Source organism: Gymnoscopelus braueri, assembly GCF_963280865.1.
Source record: "Gymnoscopelus braueri genome assembly, chromosome: 21".
NCBI classification, from domain to species: Eukaryota; Metazoa; Chordata; class Actinopteri; order Myctophiformes; family Myctophidae; genus Gymnoscopelus; species Gymnoscopelus braueri.
Window position 1 is genome coordinate 6,686,580 of NC_137623.1, and position 21,835 is coordinate 6,708,414.

Consider the following 21,835-nt stretch of genomic DNA (forward strand, 5'->3'; position numbering starts at 1 on the left):
AATGTCATTAAATGGGGGTCCGTAGCCTAATGCATGTCAAACTGGGGGTCCTTGAAATTAAAATGGTTTAGAATCACTGCTAGAGCTGTAAAAATCATCTCTTATGGGGTTCTCCCTGGCATATCTTTTCAAATGGGGGTCTGCGGGCTGATAAGTGTCAACTTGGGGGTCCTTGACATGAAAAGGTTTGAGAACCACTGTTCTAGCTTTTTGTGTTTTTATCGTAAATTAACTCCCTACTTGTTCATTCACACTACAGTGTCACACAGAAGCAGCAAAAAGTAGCAGATCTACAAGTTCGAAACGCTTGTCGATTTCCACCCGACAGAGATGATATTAGAGAGGACAGGAAAAAACTGTTTTATATATCTCTCTGGGAAGACATTTGTGTTCTTTTTTTTATATCTCAATGGAACTTACCATGCTTAACCCATTCAATACAGGTCGTTTTAGATTTCTTTGGCTATTCAAAAATAGCAGATCTACAAGCTCATATCGCTGCGCTATGAGCTTGTAGATCTGCTATTTTAGAATAGCCCAAATAAATCTAAAAATTACAGATGCGTTCCCGGATTGAATGGGTTAAAGACAAGTAAAAAAGAAATAAACGATCTTTTCCCAACTGTAACAAAACACGATACTGTTAAGAACAACGGAAAAACACTGCAGGCCCATTGCAGCGTTTCCTCTGCATTTCCTATTCAGCGGAAAAGGCAAAAGCCCTTACACTAACCTCTCTGGGGCTCTACACTACTAATCTCCTATCCAGAGCGGCGTGTGTGTGTGTGTGTGTGTGTGTCTGTGTGTCTGTGTGTCTGTGTGTCTGTGTGTCTGTGTGTCTGTGTTTGTGTGTTTGTGTGTGTGTGTGAGTCTGATAATGATCCGACTCTGCAACAGGACAGTGGAGGGCCATAAAACACCCACGAGCTCCGGGAGTTCATAACCATCCCTCTCAATTATTAACTGAGACAGCCGTGCTTTGTTATTATGGGCCAACACTCTGCCACCCATCTTGTCTATTATATCTACAACTAATTTACTACACAGTAAAACATTTTATCTACAACTACTACACTGTAAAATCCTCAGTGGAGCCTGACTGATTCCAAAATTGTCGAGTCCAATGCCGAGTCTTGCCGATCCCGATTTTGGAAGAGTTCTGGACCACCGATTACCATTTTTTACAGAATATGAACAAATATTTGATTATATTTTGTATTTAAGAACATTTAACTATAATTGTATTTAAACACTTAAGCCCCATTAGCCTAATATAGGGACGGAAAGGTTGAAAGTGGTAAAACATCTGGGCACATTAGTCTGCATAGTCAAATAATGATATTGATATTGGTCAGACAGATATATATCGGTCGGGTTCTAATCCTGAGTGTGACTCAAGAGTTAACACTTACGGGTCCATTTTTACGCCCTCAAGAGTTAAAGGAGTAGTTCACCCCAAAAATTACTTATTTTCTATCGATTACACACCCCATGAAGTATTGAATTCATGATCTCTCCGGTAGGAGTCTCCTACTGGATACATTAGCATCTTTCCACCAGTCATCAAATTATTGGCTCAGGAATGCGACAAAAACTAAAATAAATCTCCATGAATTCAAGGCTTCATGGGGTGTGTAATTGATAGAAAATAAGATTTTTTTGGGGTGAACTACTCCTTTAACTATTCAAAAGTACATCGGGCCGTTAATGACTGAAAAGAACATGGGAGGGATGGTTCCTGGTTGTTTATGGTTATCCATGCATCGCCTGCAGACAAAACCCTTCACATCTTCCCCGGGGGGTCAGAGAGGGCAGAGAGACAAGCAGTGCTAAACAGAGACAGATCCGGTTGTTCTAATCTTGGCATGAGAAGATATCAAAGACAGGCAATGTTCTTCATGTGGCATCTGATAAAGTAGTACGATTACAAATGGGGGAAAAAGCACCATGTTTCATGTTCCATCTTACTTGAGAATCAGTGGTGGAAAAAGTGCTCAGATTCTTTACTTTGTACTTAAGTACAAGTATCAATACTGCAATGTAGAAATAGTCTGTTAAAAGTAAAAGTCAGACATTCTAAATTTACTTGAGTAAAAGTACAAAAATATTGGTATCAAAATGTACTTAAAGTACCAAAAGTAGAAAGTACTCATTATGCAGAAGGTCCCATTTCACCAGTTTTCAAATGTATAAAAATCTTTTGAAAATAGCAGATATGCAAGCTCACAATGCGTCGTGATGCGACACATGGTGAGCTTGTAGATCTGCTATTTTCAAATGGCCAAAATGTATATAGGGCTGAAGTGGTTATTGTATGTTTTTTTTTATAATAATCAAACTCTACAAAGTAACTAAAGTTTTCAAATAATTATAGTGGAGTAAAAGTATAAAATAAGTCTCTGAGATGTAGTGGAGTAGAAGTAAAAGTACTGAAAATTGTAAAGTCCAAATACCTCAAAGTACAGTACTTGAGTAAATGTACTTAGTTACTTACACCACTGTTGAGAATTCCGTTCTGCACAGAACAGAATTTTCTCACATTTTCTGTCAAGAACAAATAACTGAAAAAGACTCGGACCACCAATGCGGCAAAAGCAATCCAGTTCTTTATTGAACTAACCTGGCCCTATACAAACCAGCCTCTTACAGTCATCTACCACATCGTCATGGTGACCGAAAGTACACAGTGAATGGAATGACACAGACTGTAGAATTCTCCACACACACACAGTCACTCACACACTAGCCTCGGAAACCCAGGCTTTTTTTTTTGTTACAAAAGAAAAAAAGCCTGGGGGAGCGATGCACGAACGATGGTCTTGGACCTTGTTATCTCCTAACCAATCAGAGTGCAGAGGGGCGTCGCTCTAAATTTGGTGACGTCAGCGTGCTCGGTGCACAGGCCGAGGGGGGGAGGGGAGGGGAGGCGGGGACATAGATTGGTGAAGCAATAGGAAGCCACGCACAAATCCAGGCGGCTGTGTTTGGGTCCGCCCTTCAAGACCATGGATTGAGCTCGTAGCCTCAGGCTACTCACACACAGTCACACACACACACACACACACACACACACACACACACACACACACACACACACACACACACACACACACACACACACACACACACACACACACACACACACACACACACACACACACACACACACACACACACACACACACACACACACACACACACACACACACACACACACACACACACACACACACACACACACACACACACACACAGCATGAGAGAACCGGGAATAGAATAGCTGGGAATGCATTGTAGGGAAATTGTCAAGCAGTGCAACGTTCCATTATAAAGCAAAGCCATGAAGGTTTTTTAATACACTACACTGGCTCACTTTGCTGATACAAAGTTGCCGTCTGTCTGTGTTTCACAGGATTGTCTGGGTCTAGAGGAGGGTTGTCATGGAGACGGAGGCCGTGGGGTGAGCTAGGTACATATGAATGTTGTCTGTCAGAATATATATTGACTCACTCCATATCTTTGAAGGAGAGAATATTTGCTTTCACGGTTCTCAGCCTCTCTCTATCCGTGATTTACCTTCTGCTTTCACTGTCATTTTAGCTATAAATACATAGCGATGTGGACATATACGTTTTTCAGAAAACTCTTGGGATTTAGAACAGCGGTTTAGAACAGTTGTTTAGAACAGTGGTTCTCAAAAATAGCAGATATACAAGCTCACAGCGCATCACTTCATGCTGAGCTGCAAGCTTGTACATCCACTATTTTTGGAAATAATTTTAAAAATAGTGTTATTAATTTTTTTTAAACACACATCTTCTTTTCTGGGGTCCCTGACACAGAACATTCTCAGATGGGGGTGCACCGCCAAATATATAATATCCTTTTGGGGGTCCTTGTGGCATGAAACAGTTTGAGAACTATTGATTTAGGAGGCATTTGTAGAATCGGCCTCAGGTCTTAATGGGTTAAAGTTTAAACAACCTCCGTCTTCTATTCTCTCACGCTTTCCTTGCCAATTCTCTGGATCTCTCTCTCTCTCTCTGCTTTATTCTCACTCTTTCCCTTCTCTCCATTAGGCCCATTAACCCTCCCATTCAGCATGAAATCATGACCTTGAGTTTATCTTCAAAACATTTCGAGCATTCTTTGCACAACTCTGCCTAAGAGAGACAGAAACACAGGGAGTGAGCAGCAGTGGTGTAAAGAACAAAAAGCCTCAACTAAAAGCTCAAAGAACGGCTCTTCTCTGGCCGTTTTAAACAAACCAACAGTCTATTAGTTCATAATCCCAGCTGTCAACAACACACGCCCCTAACATGGTACCAAGTCACGACTTGCCAAATACTGGACATGTTTGACTGCCGGCTGTGCCCCTCCCAACTATGGGACTGTTATGTACTGTATGCTTTATAGAACAACAACGCTCCCAACTATGGAACTGTTATGCATGCTTATGGAACAACAAACGCTTAAAAATGTCTTAAAAGTCTTTAAATTGTCACTTCACTCATGTGGGGACCCGCCAAAAGAAATCATGTGGGTCCCAACCCACAGGTTGAGAACCACTGTTCTGTGTTCTAAGCTATGGGATGCCACATGTCTGCAGCGTGTCTGTGTGCTCTGATAGTCTGAGCCCTTAACCACTTCATTGGATTTACCTGCACATGGCAGAGGTCAGATGTCGTGTGCAGTAGTGACTTTATGCTCCTTCTCCGAGGAGAAAAAGCCTGGTCACGACGACCTAATGCAGAGCAGTGGTGGGAACAATACTGAAATGTTTTACGTAAGTAAAAGTGTGCAATGTAGAAGTTACAAGTTAAAGTCCAGAATTCAAAATGTACTTGATTAAAAGTACAAAAGTATTGGTATAAAAAATTACTTATGCAGAATGTCCCATTTCACAAAATCTGCCATGCGACGCATTGTGAGCTTGTAGACCGGCTATTTTCAAAAGGCCAAAATGTAGGGCTGAAGTGGTTTTGTAATAATAATCAAAATCTACAAAGTAACTAAAGTTTTCAAATAATTGTAGTGAAGTAAAAGTACAATATTTGCCTCTGAGGTGTCGTGGAGTAGAAGTAAAATAATTGAAAATTGGAATTACTCCAGTAAAGTAAAAATGCCTCAAAATTCTACTTACAGTAAGTACAGTACTTGAGTATTACTTTCCACCACTGATTACAACACTTGTTTCATTCCAGAGAATGTAGAAACAGATTTGTAAAGCCTCAACGTCATTTCCCTGGCGGGCGGTACAGTACATACGCCAAATTCCCGTACTTCCGTTTAGACACTCAACCAGCTAGGACAGGTCTTGCCCAGTGTGGGCAAAGGTACAACAGTAGTGATGGACTGGAAGAGAGTGAGTGAGTGAGTGAGTGAGTGAGTGAGTGAGTGAGTGAGTGAGTGAGTGAGTGAGTGAGTGAGTGAGTGAGTGAGTGTGTGTGTGTGTGTGTGTGTGTGTAGTCAGCATCAGGTTATTGAACAAACAGTTTTTTGAAAAAACAGAAATAATCAGTGGTGTTCAAACTTTTTCATGTCAAGGACCCCCAAACTGATATGTATCCCCCCCGAAGCAAATATTTGAGTTACAAATGTTTGCTTTAAAAAAAATATATATATATATATATATATATATATATATATATATATATATATATATATATATATATATATATATATATATATATATATATATATATATATATTCATTCAAAGATTTGCACAAATGTAGACAAATATTCAAAAATAGCAGATCTGCAAGCTTATAGCGCGGCACTCGGTGCCGTGCTATGAGCTTGTATATCTGCTATTTTTTAATAGCCAAAGTGATCAAAAAATGACATGGATGCGTTCCCGGACTTAATAGGTTAACTCAATGTCATCTAATGTATACTTCTATGCGTGTCATTTCTGAGGACCGAGCAGAGAGAATGCACAAAAGACAAGACAACCAGTCTTTTCAGACAAACACACACGCGTGTGTGTGTCTGTGGGCTACTACTACTAACAGCTACTAAAAAGCACTGTGGTGACTACAGACAAACGGCCTCGCTGTGACTGCGACCCAAATAGAAATAAAGTGTCCATGGGAGAGGGAGAACAAACGCCTCGGCATACAGAGAAGTGAGAAATGTGGGGCACCAACCATTCTGAACAGCTGTGGGGGTCTGTGGTACGAGCAATATAGACGCCATGTTGAATGCTTTGCTGTGAGTGTGAGTGTGTGTGTGAGTGTGTGAGTGTGTGTGAGTGTGTGAGTGTGTGTGAGTGTGAGTGTGTGTGAGTGTGACTGTGTGCGTCAGATGCGTGTGAACATATAAAAGGTGTATCCGTGAGAATCAGTGGCACACTAAAATCCAGTGTTAGTTTAACTCTCAAGAGTAAAACGATTAATTGCCCCGTCCAATTTATGTTTACAAAACCTAAATGCCAAACCGAAATAAAATTGTTATGTTCCAATGTTAAATGGAAAAGCACAATTAAATTGTTAAAGGAGTAGTTCACCCAAAAAAAATCTTATTTTCTATCAATTACACACCCAATGAAGCATTGAATTTTGTTTTTGTCGCATTCCTGAGACAATAATTTGATGACCGGGATTTCTGGTAGGAGACTCAAAGAGCCTTCTTTGTGCCATCTTTCCACCGATAAATTACTGGTTCAGAAATGCGACAAAAACAAAAAAAATCTCAAAATGCTTCATGGGGTGTGTAATTGATAGAAAATAAGTCATTTCTTTTGGGTGAACTACTCCTTTAAATCTCAATTATTTGTGTGACAGTTAATCGTCACAGTAAGTAAAATGTCCTGATTGCGACAGCCCTGCGTGGGTGTGGTCAGTGGGTGTGGTCAGTGGGTGTGGTCAGTGGGCGTGGTCCTGACCTGGGAGATGTGGTTGATGGAGGACTCCATGCGTCGGAGCTGCGACGCCTGGATGTCCAGCAGTTGCAGCACGTTGTTGGCTAAGGCATTGATCTGGTAGGCCACGCTGGCCAGAGACTGGGTCGTGTAGGCCTTGGTCTCCTCCAGGGCTTTCCTCTTGTCCTGGGCCTGAGAGAAGGGGGGAGAGAGAGAGATGAACCCACTGTTAGTTTGTATTAGGGAGAGATGATATGACTTCAAAAATACACTTTTTCATTATTTCAAACTTTTGTCTCAATTTACGATTAATAATTAATGAAGGAGCTATGTTTGCATGCCGCCATTGAGCAACAAAGTATAATATAGGGCTTAGCCGTTAAAGAGAAAAAAATCTTCAATTACACACCCCATGAAGCCTTGAAGCCTTGAATTCATGGAGATTTTAGTTTTTGTCGCATTCCTAAGCCAATAATTTGATGACCAGAGGAAAGATGCTAATGTCTCCAGTAGGAGACTCAAAGTTGACACTATTATTGGCTTAGGAATGCGACAAAAAAAAAAGTCTTCATGGGGTGTGTAATCGATTGAAAAAAAGTCATTTTGGGGGTGAATTAATCAGACAAATCAATTTAGTTGATCATACTAAATCAGTTTTTCCGGGTCGATTCATTGATATATTTTTGGTTAATTGCCTATTGGTATGCTCAACAACGCCACATATACATTCCCTGTACAGAAGGGAGGGGGTTTGTGGGATGTGACAGAACGGAACAGAAACCTATGAAGGCCTCACGGTGTGGTTCTGTACTGGAGACCACATTTATCAGAAAAAACATAATCTCACATGACATGATGACGCCCAGAACATTCTCACCACCACATTGGATCTGAATGGTGATTCACTGATACCGACACAGACAGATGATGATGGCCACCGATTTGGCACACAACAAAAAAAGAGGGAAAAAAAGAAAGAAAAAAACACAGTAATGATGAGTCATTTAACCAGCTCAGTGGCCTTGTGGTTAGAGTGTCCGCCCTGAGATTGGGAGGTCTGGGTTAGAGTTCTCAAATTCTGCCCGAACCCTGAAAACTATTTCCCCCCCTAGCGGCCTAACGGTAAGGCCGACGGAAATGGCAGTGGATGTGTTGGATGCAGCTCAAAGTGAACTTTACTCAGGTATCTAGTTTGTCACCGTCTGACCTTCCTAGCCCATGTTATTTAAAAAAAACTGTCAAAAATTGCCAAAACTCAAACATCAAAAAACAGTGAAAGTGGCCATTTTCAAGATGTTTTGGCCATTATCTCTGTAACGGAAGGACCAATCTGCTCAGTTCAAAGCGTGTTGTATGCGTGACTTTGAGAACATTAAGCACACAATGACACTCTTTCGGGTTTTTGGGCCTAAAAACTATGGTAATTGTATGGTAACTGCTAACCATTTCATCCATTGACCACGTGTATGTCGTGCAGGGAATGATTATCGTATGTATGCCCTCTGAAAAAACCTAGAACACACCACTTGGTGGGAAGGAGGGAACATGAACAAATACAGTTTTCGACCCGTTTGATCTCCACGGCCCCCTGTCCCCTCTCTCCCCACACGTCCCCTCTCTCCCCACACATCCCCTCTCTCCCCACACACTGTCGTAAAGACAAAGTCCAAAGCCTGGAGGGTAACAACCACCAGGTTTTTATACAGCAGGCTGCTGTACACCAAGGCAGGGGTGGAGGTTTGAGTGGGTAGTGATGGATGGATGGAAGGAAGGAAGGACGGAAAAAAAGGTGGATGAAGGGAGGGGAAATGATCAAAAGCAGGAGTGAATGAATGCCAAGAGAATGAAGAACATCACCCGCCAAGGAGTGGGCTCATCCTATTATGAGCATTGTGGACCTAAAGCCTGAGTTGTACTTAGTCTCATGTCTGTGTTGCACACACCAAAAATAGCTGATGTACAAGCTCACAACGTGTCGCAGCGCGACACGTTGTGAGCTTGTACATCAGCTATTTTCGGTGCTCGACGACACCGTCACGACGCAACTAAGTACAACTTACTTAGGCTTGGCTGCTACCTGATAGGCCTGTCATAACATCCAGATAAATAGCTGATGTACAAGCTCATCACGTGTCGCGGCGCGACACGTTTTGAGCTTGTAGATCAGCTATTTTTTTTGCTGCTCCACGCTGACATGACACATGATAAGTACAACTTACTTAGGCTTGGCTGCTACCTGATAGGCCTGTCATAACATTAGAGATATTTCCACAAACAGTCAGCATGACTAAGTGTCTGTGGCTTTCCCCCATGCTATTACAAAGCTCCCAGGTTCAATCGCCTCACTGACTGCATACCCATTATGTCCTGTTGGAAGTGCCCATGGGCAAGGCACTGACTGAACTCCCAGCTGCTCATCATCATCATGCAGAGTTGCTTTTAGTTGTGCGTCTGTCTGCTATATCAGTGTTTCACCCAACAGTAGGTCGGGAGACTCGGGACTCATTTTTGGGTCACGGACCAATTTGTATGGGTTCCTCCTACATTTGCCTTTACTTTGCTTTGTGAATAGACTACGGTCTCTTGTTTTGGAAAGCACTTTGGGTCAGCTGCTGTTGTTTTTAAATGTGCTATATAAATACATTTGACTTGACTTACATGAAAAATATATATAAAAAAATGTTTAAACAAAAAAAGTCAACTTTTCATCAATTAAAGACAATTCTAACATTTTTCAATAGCATTTCATTAATAAAATTGAAAAAAATCCAATACTTTCCATAAATAAATAAAACATTTTAGAGGTGAAAATAGCAGATCCACAAGCTCGCAATGAGCTTGTAGATCTGCTATTTTCACTAGTTTGGGTCCCGGGCAAACCATTAATTTCTCTTCTGGGTCTTGGGCTAAAAAGTTTGGAAACCACTCTGCTATATTACTAAAACTCTAAAACGTAGAAGACTCTGAACCCGGGGAGCTGAGCTGCCAAGCGCTGTCTGTTGGTTAGCCTTGGGTCGGGTGAATAAAGAGGTGATAAAGCGTTAGTGGTGTTTCTCTCATAGCGCAAATAAGACTAGCAGATGTGTTGGAGGATAACGGCTTCTGGGGGGAAAATAGGGAAGTGTTCCTCCAGAGAGCTCTGAGCAGAATGCCATCTGTCCTGTTACTCAGAGTAGAGCACACACTGCGTTGTCCGCTAAATACAAACAAACATGGACACATGTCTACTCTGGACTCAAACACCTGCAGCATGCAGCATGCAGCATCCAGGTGTTTACAATACGGAGGGAGAATAAGTGAATGAGTGATGTATTGGTGCGTTATGATGCTACAGGTGGAATTACACATCGCCGTCGTCGCCCACAACAGAAACACACACACACACACATTTATGTGAGGCCAAATGTATATCTAGAGGTAATTAACCTGGATATAAGTTTCATTGTTACTGTATGTATGTGGTTTCAAGAGAGGAACCCATTCACCAGAGCTTGCTTTACACAGACATTGCTAGAAAACATCTGTCAAAAGTAAATATAACACAAATACAGACACCTTACTTTACATCCTAGGACTACTAGTATTAAATATACTTAATATATTGGAAGAATATGCTTTGTTTCGTGCTCGTTTCGGCTTTGTGTCTGTTTAGGCCTACATGTGCCTTTGAGCTGTTTAGGCACAGATATAATCAAATCGAACATTAACAACCAGCACAGAAGCAACAGATAATAAATGATCAATATTTGGACTTAAATCATAGCCACACCAAGTAGCTACACACAATCTAAGGTACAGTTCAACATCACATCAATATGAGGCTAATTCCTCTTCTCTAACAAACACTGTTGCTCTTCCAAAGCATGCTGTTCAGTCTATAATACTCAGAGGAAAATTAGAACATTCTGACCCGGCTCAGAGATTTGGGTCTGCTGCAGAGCTGAGACCATAAGTTGCTTTTCTCCTGATCTGAGTCGAACTGATCCAACGTCACAATGTTCCTGTGGCTGGAGCTGTGTGGCGTGAGGTCAGATGAGGGCAGGGTGGCCAGATTGATGCCAGAGAAATATACGCATTCCAGGTCTCTATGAAAAACAAGCCCAAAAAGAAGCAACTAGACTACGACTACGAGCTTGTAGATCTGTCATTTTCCAAAAAATAGTATTTTTTTTTAACATTTTAACAACACAAATCTTCTCTTCTAGGGGTCCCCTAGCACAAAATATTTTCAGATGGGGGGGTCTGCAAACAAATACATATCAATCTGGGGGTCCTTACCATGAAAATTTTTAAGAACATTAGGAAACAAGCCACAATAAGCAACTACAGTGTAGTTGTTTCTAAAGTGTAGTTACTACACTTTAGAAACAAGCCCCAAAAAACTGCAACTCGCCACTACCAATACTTGCAAGTAACTTTGGAAAAAAAGAAGCATAAAGTCGCTTACAATAAGCAGACCTGGCAACATTGGCCGTGGGCTGTGTGGATGTGTCACATGACAGAGGTCTGGTCTAAGCTACTGCCCTGTCATCCTCATCCCCTCACGTGTGAAAAAAAATAATTATCTCGAAATAACAGGATTCATAATTTGATTACTTATGGGTCAATAGATAGGTGATACATGGAAAGGAATGCTTCGTATTAACATGTAATCCACATAGTGGAATGGTGTGTCTCCAAAGTGGATCTTCGTCATGTGACCAACCTGTGATATCAGGCATGTATGATCATGCATGTCAACCATGTTGGCTAATTGTCATAATATTATGTTATTTGCATCAGGTTTAATCATGCACGTATAGGCCTGTCACAATTATTACATAATCGCCTAATCAGAATTATTTTTGCTGAATCGTTTCTATGTTGAAAAATGTTCATACATATTTTCCAAAAATAGCAAAAGATATACATGATATACATATAATAATGCAGTTTCTTTTTTTGGTGTGTTTTTTACATGATAAGAAAAGAGTGAAGGGGTGAATCCTAATGCTTATGTTTTTGGTCTGAATATGATGGTCATCATATTCAAACCGGGAACGCATACCGGGTCATCATATTCAAACCGGGAACGCATACCGGGTCATTTTAGATTTTTTTGCTAAAACGGTTATTTTATTTTACTTTGGGGCTATTCAAAAATAGCAGATCTGCAAGCTCATAGCTTGTAGATCTGCTATTTATTTATTTTTAATCGTGAAAATGTTTGCAAATCTTTGGATATATAGGTTTTTTTAAGCGAACATTTTTAACTCAAATCTTTGCTTCTGGGAGATTCTACAAATGTCTTCTAAATCCTGACAGAATTCTTTGGAAAAAAACGTATGTTGCTATAATATCAGTGGTTGTCAAACTTTCTTCATATCAAGGACCACCCAAAATTATATATGTAGTTGTCCGCAGACCCCCCCCCCCCCCCCCCATCTCAAAATATCGGAAGCAAAGATTTGAGTTAAAAATGTAAATATATATATATATAAATGGTAAATGGTGAATTTATATAGCGCTTTTATCCAAAGTGCTTTACATTCACCCATTCACACACATATACCGATGGCAACCATGCAAGGCACCAACCTGCTCATAGGGAGCAATTAGGGGTTCAGCGTCTTGCTCAAGGACACTTCTACACTAACTCTGAAGGAGCCCGGGATCGAACTGGGACGATTTGCACACATTTTCACCATTCATTTAAAAAAAAAATAGCAGATCTACAAGCTCATGTATATCTGCTATTTTTGAATAGCCAAAGAAATCTGAAGTGACACAGATGCGTTTCCAGGATTGAACACAACTCTGGGGGCACAGGACAGGAGAATATTATACGACAAGTGTAGCAGGCGGGCTGTCGTCCACACAGTGGCAGGTGAGAATATGAAATGGTGCAGCAGGGCCTCAATGAATGTGTGTGGGGAGAGCTCGATCCATATGAAACAAACCAGAGTCTAGTTTGTTTCATATCGATCCACTTACTAGACTGTAACTAAAGAACATTTGATTACAATAAAAAAAGTACAGGCCAGTTCCTAATGTATTACATGGATGCCTAGGCTAGGATCGCTGGGTTATCCATCACAAAATGATCGACTACAAAGATCAAACACTGCAAAGCCTACAGAAATCCGGCTACATTTAAACATTGTAACGCTGTTAGATGACTCCTTCAGCATGACTCATACAATCTAAAAACAGAAGAATGTCTGAGTTCACCTCCTCTACTTCAACAATAAAGTGATCAGTAGTTAACCCGTTTAGACCGGGAAAGCATTTTGTGTCATTTTAAGATTTATTTGGCTATTCAAAAATAGCAGATATGCCATGAGCTTGTAGATCTGCTATTTTTTAATTATCATGTACATTTTTGCAAATCTTTGAATGTACATTTTTTAAAGCGAACATTTGTAACTCAAATCTTTGCTTCTGGTGGGGGTCCCTGGAACAAAACATTTTGAGATGGGGGGGGTCCGCAGCCAAATGCACATCTAAAAATGTTTCCTAAATTCTAACAGTGTGTTGCTATAGCAGTGGTGCTCCAACTTTTCCATGTCAAGGACCCCCAAAATGATATGTATTTGGCCGTGGACCCCCATCTCAAAATATGTTGTTCCAGGGACCCCCCAGAAGCAAAGATCGGAGTTAAACATTTTCGCTTTAAAACATATACACAAGATTTGCACACATTTTCCCATGATTTAAAAAAAAATAGCAGATCTACAAGCAATTTTTTTAATAGCCAAAGAAATCTAAAAATGACACAAGATGCTTTCCCGGTCTGAATGGGTTAAGTGGTACACTATATAAACTTATCCAATGAATGATTCATTTAAAAAAAGATCATAAGCGCAACGGTTACAAAAACAAAATGCAGAACAGATGGGAGCGGCTCTCAGCAGCATGCTGGACGATTTGGCTTCCAGAGGGAACTTGTGAGATCAGCAAAAAAGCTACGCTATGCTACGTGAGCTGGCTGAGATGAGGCTTTGATGCCCATGGAATATACTGCATTCATCCAGAACATGGCAACTAACAGATAGACTGCCCCCCCCCTCCATGTATAGTATAAGTGGAGTCATGCATTTTTTTAACCCATTAAAATATAGGTTACGAACGTAACCCCGGTTATTTGATTATTTATGAGCGAGATGTCTCGCGCTCTCCCATAGACGAGACATGGAGTGAGTGAATATGAAAAATAACCCATTAAAACCATCTGTGTCCCCCAGGACTTTTTTGTGTTATCCTTTTACCCTAAATGTCTGACTGTACCTCGTGCCGTTTACATTTCTGACTAATCTAAAGTATTCGATCAATCAAAAGTGATTTTTGATTTTAGCTATATATAACAACACACAAATCTAGCATCCTAACAACCACTTGAACCCTAGCATCCTCTTTTGTGAGGAGAACTTTAGCCAAAAATAGCAGATCTACAAGCTCACAACGCCTCGCAGCGCGAAGCGTTGTGAGCTTGTAGATCGGCTATTTTTGGCAAAGAGGCTAATTGAAAAATCTTTTAAGTGTTTGAAAATGTTCTACAATGTTTTTTTTTAACACAAATTTTCTCTTGTGTCTTAATGGGTTAAACAGGGCGTATGGTTGCTTGGCTGGCAGAGCAGAGAGCAGAGAGCAGAGCCACACACACGGCTCTGAGGCAATGAGGAAGGAAAAGCCCACACTTCCTCCCTGAGGAGGAGACACTATTCCGGGGGTCAGAGAGGTGGAGCCCTGCCCTCCTCCTCCTGCCTCCTCCTCCTGCCTCCTCCATCGCTGTGGCTCCTCCACCCAACAACGGGAGAAACGGGAAACGGACAAAATGAGAACTGCCTCATGACTAATGGACTAAGTTAGAGGAAACACAAACAATAAGTCAAATAATAAGAAAGCCTTGCCGAGCCATGAGGCCCATAGGGGGCAGGAGCCTATATATCTCCTGTTTCTGTAGCGTGAGGCAGCTGTATGTACAAGTTGAACATCCCCTGGACATGATGCTAATATGTGGCAAGGACTTACACCCCAAACCAACCATTGATGCCGAGTGGCGAGTGCCAAGCAGGGAGGCATTGGATCCCATTTTTTATAGTCTTTGGTGTGACCTCAAACCCTGACCTCCTGATCTCAGGGCGGACACTCTAACCCAGGGGTCTTCAACAGGGGGTCCGGGACCCCTAGGGGGTCCTCAGAGTTACTACAGGGGGTCCGCCAAATCTTTGTGTGATATGATTTTTTTTTTTTTTTACATTAACCACTTGAACCCCAGCATCCCTTTTCTGAGGAGAAATTTAGCCAAAAATAGCAGATCTACAAGCTCACAACGCCTCGCGCTGCGAGGCGTTGTGAGCTTGTAGATCGGCTATTTTTGGCAAAGAGTTATAGGTGTAGAGGGAAAAAAAGAGCAGCAAAGAATTATCTGAAACACAATTTTATACGATATAGAGGGGGTCCCTGCTTAATCTCTCTCTCAGCTAGGGGGTCCTTGGCCTGAAAACGTTGAAGACCCCTGCTCTAACCACAAGGCCACTGAGCTTGTGGTCAAAGAGTCTTAATCAAAACGGTTAGCCGTTTTGTTCCTTTTAAATAGTCACATGTAAACCTAACAATGTCCAAAACCGTTTTAAAAGCGATTTAAAGTAGTGAAAACAGCCGATCTACAAGCTCAACGCCTCAGCGCTGTGTGCTTGCAGATCGGCTATTTTCACTACTTTTGTGACACAATTGTATGAATCAGGGCTTTGATTTACCAAAAAACAAAATGTGAAACTTGGGAGATACAAGGTTTCTGCCTGACAACAACAACAGCAAAATACTCAATGCAATGAAGGATTGGAAACACAGGGGATCATTTTGAACTGTTTTGTCATCATCATCGTGGCCAATAAAGATTTGATCATGTCCTCCTCCTAAACCCACCACTTCAGCCTGTTAGAACAAGCCTGAAGGTTCTTCTAATACTAAAACAACACAATCCAGGAGAACCGCTGTTGTTGTTGTTGCTACTGTGAAAGAAAGGCTGCGGTTCCGTGACAGCTGACATACAGATTTGTGTTCATGATCTTTCACTCTATCCTGAGGGGATGTGTGTGTGTGGGGATGTGTGTGTGTGTGTGTGTGTGTGTGTGTGTGTGTGTGTGTGTGTGTGTGTGTGTGTGTGTGTGCACACACTGCACAGAGGCACAGAAATGGCCAAGGAATGTGAGGAATGCCCGGAGCATGTCATATACTGTAGCTCTTAAAGCTCTCCTCAACTCACAAGAAGAGTTGAAGAGTCCCTCCTGTCAAACACAAGTCTCTGGGATGAGTAGCAACGTACCACAACAAATGAAACAAAAACACAATCTATTATTACTCTCTTCTCTACACTTTGGGCATTGGCCATTAAGACTGGGAAGTTGGGAACGCTTTCTGTGTCATTTTTAGATTTTTAGCTATATAACCATTTTATACTTGGGCAGATCTACGAGCTTGTAGATCTGCTAAAAAAAAAATCATGAAAATGTGTGCAAATCTTTGAATACATGTTTTTTAAAGCGACTAAAATCTTTGCTCCTGGGGATTCTACAAATGTCTTCTAAATCCTAACAGTTCTTTTTTTTTAAACATATGTTGCTATAACCAGTGGATCTCAAACTTTGTTCATGTCAAGGACCACCCAAAATGATATGTATTTGTCCACAGACCCCCGACCAGGGACCCCCAGAAGCAAATGTTTTTAGTTACAAATGTTCGCTTTAAAATATATATATATTCAAAGATTTGCACAAATGATTTTTGCACACTCATTTTTCAAAAATAGCAGATCTACAAGCTCATGGCACGGCACTTGAATATCTGCAACTTTTGAATAGCCCAAAGTATAAAATAATGGTTAAAGTGATTAAAATCTAAAATGACAGATAGCTTTCCCGCTCTTAATGGTGGTTAATGTCATTGAGCAGTCGACGCCCTGCTGCAGGTGAATTACTGTCAATCTAATTGGTTGGTGATGGAGGGAGTGTACATAGCAGGCCAGGCACTGTGCAACGTGTGTATCGACTGCTGATTACAGTAAGATAGGAGACAGACAGGGTGAGATAAGTGAGACAGAGGGAACCCAGAGCTGCTAGTGCTCAGTCTGCAGGCGCTGCCTGGCGTATTGACGCGGCTGTCTGAGAGATCCAGGCCCTGGTGGGAAGGAGGGGTGAAGCCCATGCATGAGATGAGAGACATTACAAGTCCAGCATTCTGAAGCACAGGCAGAGTGGAGAACAGGACACCACCAGGTATGATGTCCAATAGGGGTGTGGGAAAAAAATCCATTCATACTCGAATCGCGATTCTAATGTTGGACGATTCAGAATCGATTCTCGTCCCAAAAATCGAATATATATATATATTTTTTTATTTTATTTTATAAATACATTTTTGAGAAGTGGCAAGTTCTGGGCTGAATCGGGGACAGCCCAGATTTTTAATAGGAAAAAAACGTTTTTGAATCAAGAATCGTTTGTTTTGAAAGAAATCAGAAAAAAAAAAAAAAACAGAATCGTGAGTGACCCCAAGAATCGGAATCGAATCGTGAGATAGCAGACGATTCACAGCCCTAATGTCATCATTGGGTGTAACCAACCCAACTTCTCTGATTGGCCAGCATGCCATGCACATTAGAATTTATTTAACTCAATTATTGTACAGAGCAATGCACTAAATGTCTGCATCTGTCGGTCTATCTGCAGGTCGGTCTGTCTCCCATTCATGCCCATAAACATCATCAACACAAAGTCAGCAGTTATTGATTACATCAGGGATCCCTGTATCTCCATATTTAGTTGATCGGTCGTATAGTATTGGGTACCGCACTGGGTACTAATCAATGGGTACAACGAGTACTCTGACGGCCGGTGCCCGGCCTAGTAACTAATTCCGGGATGAAATTACTTTTCAGAGTTTGCATATATTGCTCAGGGAAAGACAAAAATCATTATCTCATGAACTGCTATATGATTAGAGCACATTTTGGCATGCAGCACGTTCTATTTGCCATTGCAGCTTTACAAGCCATCAAGTTATTAAATCGCAGAAATCTCATATCTTAGTTTTGAGGTTTTCTGTCGAGCCAACTGGTTGATATAAACTGTGCTGGTATTAATGTGTAAGCCTGGCTGCTGTGCTACAGATTAGACCTGGATGATAATATGACAGGGAGATAAAAGGTGAGCTAAAAATGGTAGATTAAGCCCAAGGGAGAAGGAAAAAAGAAGCCGGCCTCAAGAATACATACGTTCTCCTCTTGTTTTGAGATACTAGCGATTGCTGTTATGTTCTTATCTAGATAATGATACAGACATGGGCATCAGACAGAGGCTAACGGGCGAACACACACACAACCACACCTAGAAATATGAACCTGAGAGAAATTGAACACCAGGCCTGCAAGCTGCCCAGCCACCAGCCCAGGACACAAAGCAGAAAGGGAAAGTGACAGTCAGGACAAGAAGGCCAACACACAGGAATGAATGAATGAATAAATAATTGAAGCGTCAATCTGTGCTAAACCACAAAGTTTCTTTAGTACTTAACCCATTAAGACCGCCGGGAACGCATCTGTGGCATTTTAGATTTTAGCCTATAACCATTATTTTATACTTCGGCTATTCAAAAATAGCAGATCTACAAGCTCATAGCCGCGGCTATGAGCTTGTAGATCTGCTATTTTTGAAAAATCGTGAAAATGTGTGCAAATCATTGAATATATAATATTTTGTAAGGTGATTTATTTATTTTTACTCAAATCTTTGCTTCTGGGGGGGGGTCCCTGTAACAACATATTTTGAGATGGGGGTCCGTGGCAAAATACATATCATTTTGGGGGTCCTTGACATCAAAAAGTTTGAGAACCACTGATTATAGCAACATATTGTGCGTTTTTTTCAAAAAACTTTTAGGATTTAGAAGAGATTTGTAGAATCCCTAGAAGCAAAGATTTGAGTTACAAATGTTCACTTAAAAAATATATATGTATTCATAGATTTGCAAACATTTTCACGATTTCTTTTAAAAATAGCAGATCTACAAGCTCATAGCGCGGCACTCGGTGCCGCGCTATGAGCTTGTATATCTGCTATTTTTTAATAGCCCAAAAAAATATCTTAAAATGACACAGATGCGTTCCCGGTCTTAATGGGTTAAAGCAAGGTCTTTGGCCTCTCTTTCTTTTCACACACGGACGGCAGTCACACGGAGGACGATAAGAGAATCTTTAATTCCTTCCCCTCTCCGCTCCGCCGAGGCAGATGGAGGAGGCAGCCTGAGAAGCCATAAGGTCCGGCCGACCTTGAAGTTTAGTGGCAAAGGCACAATTATAAATTCCTTCCATCAGTGTGTCGTCACGCATATAAGGACACAAAAGGTGAACCCGTGCAGCACACACACGGTGGCAGGAACTCATTAAAATGTTTCTTAAAGTCTTGCCGTTATAGCGGATGGTCTAGTCAGAAAGTTAGGCGTTGTGATAATCATGACAGATCTCACACCTTAACACAAAACTACTACTAAGTGCTAATTAAGGTCGGGATCCTTCAGGATTTTAACAATTCCTACAAGGGGTTCCAAATGGACCCCGACAGATCTGCAACTCTGAGGGTAGAAAACTAGAAATGGAACCAAATGGACCCATAAGGGTCCATCCCAACCCTAGTGCTAATCAGTTTTGGGCTTTTTAATTGCAATTTATCTGCAGTGTAAAGCACTACTGTATCCGTCTGTTGCAGATCATGTTTACTGGGTCACTGCAAAAATGTACACATTGTAGCTGTATTCTACAACCTTCATTCAACTACAAGACACCTATGAGTATATATTTATATTATAGTTTTCTAGAATAACAACCTTATTGAAAAACAACCTTATTTATAAGGCTGTGATTTTGACACTAGCTATAGGCCTATATCCTAGGGATGTAACGATTCACTCAACTCACGATATGAACACAATAATTTTCCAGACTTAATGCCTGAAAAATCTTATTTTTTGTATTTATTACACAAATCCAGTATTTTCTTATCTTTTATTTTTTTTACAATACTGTGTATACAGTAGCAAATGACTGAATCCCCATTTTTATCAATTCTCTTACAAAGATCCTGTATTTTCTTCTCTTTTTTTTTTACACACCCTCAGCTTTTTGCATCGCAATGCATTTTTTATTACATTTTATCAAAATTTGTCACCAGTTTGAATCGATTTTAATCGATTTACGATAAATCGTTACATGCCTACTATATCCCTACTGTGTCTGTCCACCCCTCTGATCTCTGGTCGTCCTATATTCCAACCAGGTTGCAGTGAATCAGTCCGGCTGGAGCAGACCAAACCAAAGCATCCAGAGGGGTGGTGCAGTGGAGCAGACCAAACCAAAGCATCAGAGGGGTGGTGCAGTGGAGCAGACCAAACCAAAGCATCAGAGGGGTGGTGCAGTGCAGTCACAGTGCAGTGTGTGTGACAGGTGGTGTAGAAAAAAGGATGAATGGGCCAGGCTGGTGGTTATAGGCCTACATTCTACAACCACCATGCTGGGAGGAGAAACCAGGCCAAGCGTCAGAGAGAGAGAGAGAGAGAGAGAGAGAGAGAGTGTGGGAGTGAAAGAGAGAGGAGAGAGAGAGGAGAAAAGAGGTCTCAATAATCCAGAGAGACGGAGCAGCATGAAAGTGACACACATATAGCCTAAAGCCCATCACTTTCAGCCTGGATGTCTTCCAGGGGGAAAAGCTGCATTACTTCTGCTGGGAATCCGCAGCCATGGATCATGTAGAGTAGACCATGTGGTTCCCAAGCCTGTTAGCTAGAGACCAAAAAGAGACGTTTGATGTCCTAGACCCCCCCCCCACCCCCGGGACCCAAACTAGTGAAAATAGCTGATCTACAACATTTTGAATTTGTTTTGAATTCATAAAGAATGTATTGAATTTTTATTGGAAAGAATAATTAAAAACTAAATGTAGGAAACATCAGAAAAGGGGATATTGACCTGCGACCTAAAAGGAAAAATCGCGGTCCCAACTCCCAGTCCCGACCCAGTGTTTGGGAAACAGTGATGTAGTCCACGGCCACGTGGCCAACACGTAAAGAGGGTTTTCTCTCTCTCTCTCGCTCTCCCTCTCTCTCTCTCTCTCTCTCTCATGATGTCAGGGGTTTTACCGTGATGTATTTATAAATGTGAATCTAGGAGAACAGGCCTGGTATGATGAGTGCTTCCAGACAGCAGTGCCACTCCCACTTTGACATGCTTCCACACCTTTACACATAAATTTGAAATATCTAATAATAGCCACATTTAATTATCCATACACACAGTATAAAAGCAAAGCTTTATTTTAGGCTAATACGTCTTGATGATTACTTTTCAAATCTGGGCCAAAACATGCATGATCCCCTTTTTCTAAATAGTCCATCAGCCTGGCCTGCCAGCATGACCAGGTGGTTCTACTGACCACATGTCTCAGTGTCCTTGGATTTCCCTCGTCTCTGAGGGTTAAGACCCGAGTCCCATTCTACACCATGTCTTCTAAATCAGTATATTCTCAAACTGTGTCCTGCCAAGGACCAGCAACATGAAATGTATTTGGCCGCAGATCTGCCCATCTGACAATGTTTTGTGCCAGGGACCCCCCCCGAAGAACAAGATTTGTGTGAAAAGAACGCTTTCAATATTTTTCTAAAATGTACAAACTTCTATAGCTGCTATTTCTGAGAACCACTGTTCAAAATCATAAGAGTTTCTGAAAATGTCTGGAAATGACAGAGAATGAAGAAGATAAATGGATATTAAGGGGGAGAGAGAGAGAGAGAGACTTGTGAAATGTTTAAAGGTAGTGGAAATAGCCGAAAATTCTCGACGCATCGCTTCGTGAGCTCGTAGATCATCTATTTCCACTATATCTAGAAAATGTTTCAAAATGTATGAAATTGTTTCACATGGAAGCGATTATGACGATTATGC

The 21,835-nt window shown here is 41.2% G+C and overlaps 1 protein-coding gene and 1 long non-coding RNA gene across 2 annotated transcripts in view; one reads left to right on the forward strand and one right to left on the reverse strand.

Annotated features, from left to right (window-relative positions):
• abi1a (abl-interactor 1a) overlaps positions 1-21,835 on the reverse strand; it is a 109,993-nt gene that overhangs the window by 79,340 nt on the left and 8,818 nt on the right. The window contains 1 exon segment of the mRNA XM_080418099.1: positions 6,889-7,056. Within this exon segment, the coding sequence (XP_080274225.1) occupies positions 6,889-7,056 (168 nt within the window).
• Positions 1-21,835, forward strand: part of LOC308077450 — a 97,448-nt gene that overhangs the window by 44,865 nt on the left and 30,748 nt on the right. The gene's annotated exons all lie outside the window — the stretch shown is intronic.